The 10324-nt window shown below is 31.2% G+C and overlaps 1 protein-coding gene across 1 annotated transcript; it reads left to right on the plus strand.

Annotated features, from left to right (window-relative positions):
- The first annotated feature begins 373 nt into the window (after window positions 1–373).
- On the plus strand, window positions 374–1190 carry LOC128551596 (DNA ligase 1-like). Its single transcript, XM_053532492.1, is given in 3 exon segments — window positions 374–711; window positions 757–855; window positions 857–1190. Coding segments are annotated over 3 exon segments (402 nt in total). The 5' UTR covers window positions 374–517; the 3' UTR covers window positions 966–1190.
- The last annotated feature ends 9134 nt before the right edge of the window (window positions 1191–10324 follow it).

The following is a 10324-nucleotide window of genomic DNA, read 5'->3' on the forward strand; positions in this document are numbered from 1 at the left end:
CTGTGGTACAACATGGATGGTACCTCCAATTTTTAGGTGTATTTTGACATATCTGTACCTTTTAATTTTTTTTTTCTTTTTGGTTAAATTTCTTCTCTTTGTTGTTCCTGTCCTTTGGACTTAGATATATTTTTTGAGGACCTTCTTGTCCTCAAGTGCAATGATAACAGATGAGCGATTTAGGACCATCATGGCCCTCTTGTTATATGTTTAACCAAATGACTGGTGATAAGGGAAGCAGAGCAGAGAGAGAGTTGGAGAAGTTTTAGAACGGGCAGAAAAGAAGTGGTGTATAAATTTGAATGAGAAGATAACAGCAAGGAAGGGAACAAGACCAGTACTACCAGAGAGGAGACAAGAAAGAACTAGGCATTTGAGTGAAAGCAGTAGTAGCAGTAGTGATAGCAGTTACAGTGAAGAAAGTAGTGAGGAAGAAATGGAGTTAGAGAAAGAGTTATAATTAAGTGACGATGAGTTTGAGAGTTTTCAGGAGGAAAGTTATTTAAAAGAAGTGAAAATGTCCGAGTTAGATGAATTTGAAAAAAAGAAAGATGAACAGAAAAGAAAAATGGATCAAGAAAAAAAGGCAAGAATTGAAAAAGAAAGGTTGGGGAGGGAAAAACAAAAGGAGGTTGAAAGACAAATGAAAGATACAGAAAATAATGAAAGGAAACAGAAGGAAGAAAAAGAAAGAAAAAGAGGAAAAAGAAAGTAAAGAGAAAGAAAGGATGGAAAAAGAGGAAAAGGAAAGGAAAGAGAAAGAAAAGAAGGAAAGAGAGAAATAGAAAGAAAAGATAACCTAGAGAAAGAAAGGAAGGAAAAAGAAAAGAAGGAAAAAGAGGAAAAAGAAAAAGGAAAAAGAGGAGAAAGATAGAAAGGAAAAAGAAAGAAAGGCGCATGTTGAAAAAGAAGAGAAGGCAAGACAGGAGAAATATAAGAAGGAAAAAGTGGAGTTACAGAAATAGAAGGAAGCAGAGTAGAAACAAATAAATGACGAGAAAAATATAAAGGAAGAGGAAAATCAGAAATCAAAGAATGAGGAGAATGAAAGGAAGGAAAAAGAGGAGAAAGAGAGAAAGAAAAAACAGGAAGAAATTAGGAAAGAAGGGGCGAAAAAGGACAAAAATGAGAAAGAAAGTAAGAAAAAGGATTAAAAACAAAAAGAGGGGGAAAACAAGAGTAAGAATGAGATGGACAAAGAAAGTAAGAAAAAGGATGAAAAACTAAAACAGTGTGAAAAGAAGGATAAGAATGAGAAAGACAAAGACAGTAAGAAAAAGGAGGAAAAACAGAAAGAAGATATGAAAAGAAAGAAAGATGAACATAAGAAAACTGAAAAAGATAAAGTACTTAAGAACTCGTATAGAGAAATCGAAGTAAAAGAGGATGAAGAGATGATAGACATTGAGAAAGTCCAGGAAATGAAAGAAAATAGAAGAAACAGAAAGAGAAAACTATTATGTGAAAAAAATTGACAAAGTATTTCTGGAAAGTGATGGATACGAATACGCAATCATAACAATTATCAAGAAATATAAAATAGAAAACAGATGTTAAAGGAAAACTGATGTAATATCTTACAAGGAAAACAGATTTTTGGAGTTCAGATGACTAAAGGATCAACATAACATTTAACATTTAGGTTATTTTAAACTTTTACTGTTTTAATATTGGTACAAGTACATTGTGTATTTATACACTTCGCAATTACACTTCGCAATTATAGACACTTTAATTAGTGCAAATATCGCAGGAAATTACATTGACACTTAAGTAGTGCAAGAAGAAAAAAAAACATTATTATTATATGTGTATTTGTATTACTGTATTGTTTTAGTTGCATAAGACTGTTTTATTTAAGTAAATATATTACTATTAAGATTGACATTGTTTAAATACTCTTAAATGAAAAGTAGATTCTATATTCTATGTAAAATATGTTAAAAGTAAAATTTCTTACCTGTAAGTTTTCCATGAAGAATTAGGACAATTCTTGAAAGGTGGGGGTGATGATGTGCTGTTCCCCACCTACTTTATGCAATGCCTTTTCAATCAAAAATAAAACTTCTCGAATAATATATAGTAACCATTATTGGTAATAACATTAAGAAATGTACCTTATTTAGTGATATCCATAATTACTATTTGCAGCATTTATGTATAATCTTGTATTAATTATATAAAGTTGCTCCTGCAACAACGTTATGGATGTCCGCCATTTTGTTTCCCAGAATTCTAAAGTACGACCCAGTTTTTACGGGAAAACCTGATTTTAGATGATATCACAGTGTAAACAAAAATATTCATTTAAATAGCCCGAATTTTAAATGAACATCAGTTGATGACTGGAGATTGATCTGAATGGTAGAAGATAGAATTGATATAGAATAAGATAAAGATAGAACAAGAAGATATATTTAATATGAACAATACTCATAAATTACAGGTATTTTTCAATGAATGGTTACAGTTATATATTGTTGTTGTATAAATAATTATTGACATACTTTTACACCAGGTTGAGTGTAGAAATAAAGATAGTAAACTTTTATTGCCTTTCTTATTTAGCGTTTGTCCATCCTAACAATATAATGATAATATAAACGATAATAATAATGAATAAACGTGATATTTCTTTCCACTACATAAAAGGTAAAACATATTGAGCTGTTTAAGACTAGCATGTAAATAGATCAAGTATAAACAATTGGTATTTTCCTGTGTTCCGAAAATTTCGGTGCAACAGCTTCATTTCACTTAAAATAGATCAAGTTTTGAAGATTTTTTTTTTCTATAATAAGATAATACGCTTGTTTTAACATATTAAATCAGTCAATCACAATTCGTACCTAATTTACTTCTTAATGACTCGAAGGCCAATAGGTCATACTTCTTATTAATGACTTAATAACAGACACTGGTATCATAAATAGATACCTTATACATTGTCAGGTGTGTTTCTTAGTTCGCTGTTTCTGTTTATACTTATTTGAGTGTGACGATTAGTTTTTCAAATGATTATTACTTAGGTTAAATTACTTTTGACAAATTAGATGTAATTTTTAAATTTTCATTCATCAAAAAATCCATTGATTGTAATAAAAGAACGTAATAGACTCACATTTACCAAAGAGCTATTATGCTTGTTTGAATTTACTTATAATATCTGAAAATGAAATTGTCAAGTTTGTAAGCACTTTCAACTAAAAACTTTTCCTGCTTTCTATTTTTTTCTATATGTTAAGATTATAGTACAATGTATTATATGTGCTAAAACATATTTTATGCACATGTATGTTACGCTACATAAAATATGCAACATGTTTTTATTCGCCTAACATATATGATTTTTTGTATTTATTTTTTCATGTCTTAGTTTCTTTAATGCAAAATAAAAAGAAGATAATAAAGATCATATTTTCATATACTGATTATATCTTTTGCAAAATAAAAGAATAAGATAACGAAAATCTATCGTTCGGTGTCTTCTTTTTTCCGTTCTGTATTGTATATTATTGTTAAACGGAATTAAATAATGTATGTAACCTGGTAGAAATAATTTTAAAAAACCTGTATTTGTTGTTGTTGTACCGGTACTTACAATTTGTATAAAAGGAATTCCTGATTCCCACATATTTTCAGTATCTATAATCCTGAGATTCATGATCGGCACCTCCCGTAGATGTGCTAAGCGGAAATAGCCGAATCATATCTCGCTAAAAATATCCGATATTTTTCTGTATTGAGTAAGACGGTAGAAGGAAGACAACTGTATACAGCGCTGATCTTAATTAACAAGGGAAGATAATAGAATCGATTTTTATCCATATTTAGTATGTTATATGTTCGATTCTTCTTTTTTCGTTATCAGGCTTCCATTCTGATACAAATTAATATTACATTGTAGCTACATTCAAAATCCTTTTTAATGAAAATTGAGAGTAAACCTTTTAGCTATAAAGAAATAAAAGCAGCATTTAAATTATATTATTATAACGTCTTTTACCATATGTACTTTGAAATCGACACCGTCGTGATGAAAACAAGACAAGTATTGGTATCGTAGTTTTTAACTGAAATTAATTTAACAAAATCATATGACTTCAATTACAGCAATTATTACTTAGATCTTATCCAGATGTATGTATGCGCAAACTTATTTCTGGCGGCCGGGACAGTATCTTTATTAGATTCATCTGAATAACCAAATTTCACTTCCTTGAAAACTTATTTGATTTGTCTTATAATACTTAACATTTGAACAGTAGTAAGTTATAAATATATGTAAGTGTAACCGATTTCAGGTGGCCATTTTGTGAGCGGCAAAATCCTCTTTAACATGTTCAAATCAATATCAGGTAATTTCTGTTATAGCTTTGATTTTGAAGAGCTATATATCTTTTATATGTACTTGTTTACTCGCATATAAGGCAGTTATTTTGAAATTTGGAAAATGGAGGCCATCTTAATTTGAATAGTCTGCGTAACTAAATAACCTATTTTGTAAGTAGTTTAACAAACGTAATGTTTGGGTGATTTAATTACAACATACATTAAGACTATTTAAAAGACTTAAGGTTTTATAGAAGAGAATTAAAGTCTTCAAAATACGAAAAACGTTTGTAGCATTAACTCATATGTACAATTATTTCGGAAATTTGAAATAGCTGTCTTCTTCAATAATGATTTATATTGCTAGATCTGAAAATTCTGCAGTCGTATCAGTATTTGCAATACTTTCTTTATTTCTTCTTCACTTCAAAGAATAGGTCTGTTCAGTATGCAAATAGCCCAGAAAATAAACGTGAACCATATGTTTGGCCGTGCAAAGGTATCTGAGATTTTAAATTAATTATTAATTCCCTTTTTATTGTAAGCATGAGGGCTCTGTTCTTTTATAAAGGATTAGAAGTGCGTAAGTATATGTATCAATGTGGTGACTGGGGTACATCAACTCCTACCTTTTACATTTTATTCGGATAATAATACATTGTGTAGCATTATTTGATTATCAAAATTTCAGGCATTGAAAGATAAGATTTATTATAAGAAATATCACATAAATTTCTTTTTCACAATCCAAATCAGTGTTATCCTATCTCTGAATTGTATTCATTAGACACCAACGGTTTTAAAATCGTCATTAAGCTTTGCTGATATGCTGCTTAGACCGACATCTACCATTAAAAGTTTTCTGAATTATAGCATAACATCATGGTATTGCTCAACCTTTGCCTAAATTCTGGGTTACGACTTCCAAATTTTTGGCCTTGGCCCATGGACCATTTGCGAATGGTTATTTGTCATAACTTTCAAAATAAACACATCTGACCTGAAACTTAAACGGAATAATTTGATTAAACGCGTATGTCTCTACAACGACATATTAAATGGCGTTGTATATAATAATAATACTAATAACAGTAATAATAACGAAAATGATAATAATGACAATAATACCAGCCTTATCTAAACAAAAATTCATGACCGCACCCTTCCCCCTTAGGTTATTTTACCCCATATCTGACATGAAAACTTTCATCAACATAAAAGATACATTACATACCTTTTCGCAGGGTTACAGTGATCCCCAGCCTAGTTCATATTTTTTGTTAAACTTTATAATGGTGTTAAAATTTAGAAGTAATATCAGACCATTTCGGAAAAAATCCTCATTTTTTAGCTTTTTATGCATTTTATGTTGATTCAAAAATGCTTTTACCCGACCATTTCAAACACATTATTAAATGAACACTTGTTGATTATTGAAACAACTCAATGTAAGAACAAAGCGCTAACAACGGTAACAAAACCATGTATGAGCTTAGACTGTTTAACTTCTGAATCCCCTAAACCTTCAACCACGTTGCTTCATTTCAAGGCGTTGTAAATAAAATTACTGCACGATAGGAGAGTCTGTAATGTTCATATTCTAACGAGCTGATCTTCAGTAAATAAATGAAATTTCTAAATAATTAAGCTGAATTGGCATTTACATGTACCAGTTAATCACATATTAAAACTCTAATGCTAAAGAAAGAGGATTTTATGTGCAACACCTCATAATTTCGCTTACCTTTGTTGTATTTGAATCAATTATTTTGCTATATATCAGCCAAAACACGCATGTACAAATACCGATTAACAGTAGGTTTTCTATCAAGTGTCTCAAATTCATTCTTGATGCACTGTAAATAATTTTTCTCTGGTTAGTAGTCAGTAGTACCAATCACAAAATAATGTAAAACTACTTGTAAATGTAAAATATCAATATTAATACGCTTGTTAACATGTATGCCAAAATGCCTTGATAACAAAAGCCGATATAGACAACTACGTAAATCACAGTTTGATTTGATTTAATTTCTGCTGGAATGTAACACAATTTTCAGTTACTTTTCACCTTTTGTTGAAAGTAAACATTTCATGTTGCAACAGTTTTCGTATCAAATATCAAATATATCTTTAATATGTATTCAAACAAACGTAGCGATTGACAGCAATGGAAGCTATAAAACTCTTGTATATTAGTTTTTATTTCCGTCAAGCATAAGACAATTTCTATAATACCTCGTACCTATTAACAGAAAAAGATTCATTTTATTAAGTCCGCTTCTATTTAATTAAAAGTAAAAGAATCTTAAAGAGAATGTAGCCATTATTCATTTTATTCACAGTTCTCAAAATTGCGATTTTAAATGCATCAAGAATGTACCACGTCATCAAAAGTGATAACAACAGTTTTAAGAACAAGCAATGTAATATAATATACTAAAATATAAGATAAATGATTGCTGGTTTGTAATGTCTCTACAGGTAGACCGTTGCGGAAAAAAGTTACAAAATGTTTGCTGATTTGGTAAGGTCGACTTGCCAATAATATATAGATTGCAGTCATCAAGTTGTAATGCTGAATAGGCAACACAAGAAATAGGTGACATTCATGGGTACAATTGCAATTTAACACTTACGACCGCTCTACAGCATTTAATTACTTTCTTTGTGAATGTTAATCAAATATATACGGAAACATCATCTAAATATTGTGTGAAAATCTGCCTGTTTTCCTTCGAAATCAATTAAAATATGCCAATTTCAGGCATAATCTGTTCAATATTCAAGTCCTTGAACTGATTTTTTTCGCGCAGATTATGATAACACATATTTCTCTATTCAGACTTTGTGTATTGTGTAAACCCAAATTTCCAAAAGAGCAATTTAATGTTAACAAGAATAGAAAAAAAAAATACATATCCGACTCTAGGTCAGATTTCCTCGGCATAGCTTAAATTTTAAAAAGATCTAGAAAATATCACATCGCGGCATTTGTAATAAACCATTTTGTTTTCCGCATACCGGTTTCAAACATAGAACTTATAAAAATGCATTTTATGCATTTTAAGAAACTTTCCAGAAATATGTAAACTGAAAGTAGGATTTTTCACCTTTTTCATATGCATGTATATTTTCACCCAAACTGAAACAATTTCAGCAAATGTAATGATTAATCCAAATATTTACCTGATTTCTATGCCTACCAGCCATTCACTGTGAAAATTACAGCCATGAAGATTGAAAAATAACAAAATATTGACAATTTACTTTTCTGATTTTCTCCATTATATCAGGCCTAATAGTGATCAATCTTGTACCAATTGCTATTGAGGTGGTTTATATTAAATTCTAAGTTTTACTTGGTGTAAATATATTAAAACTAAATAGCACTTCACTTGTCCAGCATCATGATAATGTCGAATTCTTTCTGTAGATGGAATAATTCTAATGTTTCTGAATTAAGACTGCAAAGGTCAGAAATTAAAAGCAGCCTCTCAGCGACAATAAGCCTGTGTAAACAGATGTCTAGTAACCCTAATAAGAAGACCACAAAGTGTCGGTTTACTGGATGCTGGGGACAACTCATTTCTAAATTTACATTTTAAAACGCCCAAAGACCAATAAAAGATAGACATTTAAACAAAAAAAAAACTGATTGTAATAAATATATGCACAGAATCAACCAGATGTTAAAAATATACTGGAGCGATGAACAAGGAAATAGAAAAATTATATACGAAATCTAGTCACTTTCGAGATCTAGTTTAGTAAATTGTAATCAATTTTTGATGTATACCGTGAAAACCAAGAATTTTCAAGATTACTGACAAAATATGGAAAATAAAACTTACATTATCTTAAGATTTCAATGCCTTAATAGAAAAATCAATTTTATCGACTGCATTTACTGTTAGCACTGGACGCCGCCATTAACAGCGTATGCCTGACTCAATCGACAGTGAAGGGGGAGGTAATCCAGACTAGACTCTAGATAACACCAGAGCGTGCGACCAATCAGATAACTCGTTATATTGTATAATTGAAAAATATGATATGAAATTTGATTGAAAGTTTGTATACACTTTCATATCACATGACATCAAGGATCTGGGGAAAATGTGTGTAGGGGTGTATAGGAAGATTAAAGACTATTCAAACCGAGGACTTCACAATTTTCATAGAATCAACACAGGTCCTCTCGATAATAGTTTCTACGCAAAATCAATGTGAGGACCCTGGTGTAAGCCCTCATATACCAAAATGTCCTCCCTTTGTTAGTGTGCATTGTAATGTACGTCCTCATATATATACCTGTACACACACACACATATATATATATATATATATATATATATATATATATATACACATGTAATGTAGCGCTTTATCTGTATCAGTAGTATTTATGACTTTTTCGACTTCATCTCAGTGTTGTTATATTTTCTGGTCCTTCGGGATCATTGATTTCAACTCATTTAGATTTGAAGATTGAATACTGCTTAAGCCGGTGCTAGGGGGCGTGAGCAGTGTTGCATTTTCCATTACTGCTCATGAACAGACTCAATCAAACCGAGTCTGCAATTTTCACTGTTTGCATTGTTCTCGGTGCTTCCGAGGGATCTACTTTTCAGCTTATATTTAAGCAGTTAAACATTAAAGCAAAAATCCAGGAACCGCCCCTGGTTATCACACACAGATATCTTAGAAATCTCACAAATTTCGTGTGTGAAAAAATCATGGGTTTTCTCAGAATCACTTCCGAAAATGCAGAAATTTTTCGCGAAGGTTTAATTTTCGCTATATTCGCGAGGCACTACATCTCACGAAAAATAATACTCGAGTAAATATTCACCATATGTATAATACTTACTTAAGTAGGATACCATGTTTACAATTTCGGGAATATTAAGCCTCGCGAACATAGTCAAAATTAAAAAATCGCGAAAACATGTGCTTTTACAGTATTTTGTTGGAAAATGAAATACTAGATTTCAACTTGAAAAGATAAAAGAATAGGAACTTTGAAGGTTGTTCTCTTGTTCTTGATCGTACATTTTGGATGATTATTTTTTCATTAATCAGAACAATGCTTTTTATCTTGTAAAGTGACGAGGATATCAAGAGGAGGGTCAAGGAAGTCATCGAGATAACGAAAATGCGGCCGTCACTTAACCGGGACAAGGGGCTGGAGTGACCTCCATTTTACAACACTTTCCTAGTGTCACGTGATCACCAATTGTAACGTGACGCTATGCAACACTGACCAGGCACTTTGCTGATAAATGCTTTGCGATACGGCCGAAATATACATGGTAAAATGTAGATATGGGAACGAATACTGAAATCAATATTCGAATATTCGGTTTGCCATATTCGAATTCGACTTGTTTTGATGGAACTTTTGAAATATTACCAAGTGATTAATATATACACAATATTTCCGTTCTTTAAAACATGAATCATTGTACGCAATAATGTTTGTTTCGGGTAATCCGATCCTACCTAGTCAAACCCGCCGGCCCTAGCGTTTTAATTCACTATTCTGTCAGTATAATCATGAACATATTTAACCAATTCAGTGTTTTAGCTTCAAAATGATAAAAACACATTCAAATCTATTATAATTTAGACCGCCGCAACTTTATATAATAATAACAGGACGTCTAATTTAAGCACGTGTTACGCTGTTGTATTACCGCCACTTTGAAAATGTTCAATGGGCGTGTAAAAACCCGATAAACTTAACAAAATTTCAAGGCAGATTTAATCCTCCTTCAACGTGATCTTATGCATTATTCATATATATATATATATATATATATATATATATATATATAGTTTTATAAAGCCGTAGTTTTGGGCAGAAGTGTAAGTTCTGTACTCACGTTCTCGGCAGCTGACCGTAAAAGTGGGCAGATCACTGTCTGCCCTGATATACGGTGCCTTTTTTCGAATCTACCTGTTCGCAAACACAAAAATATTTGGTCAA

Source organism: Mercenaria mercenaria, unplaced genomic scaffold, assembly GCF_021730395.1.
Source record: "Mercenaria mercenaria strain notata unplaced genomic scaffold, MADL_Memer_1 contig_1291, whole genome shotgun sequence".
Taxonomy (NCBI): domain Eukaryota; kingdom Metazoa; phylum Mollusca; class Bivalvia; order Venerida; family Veneridae; genus Mercenaria; species Mercenaria mercenaria.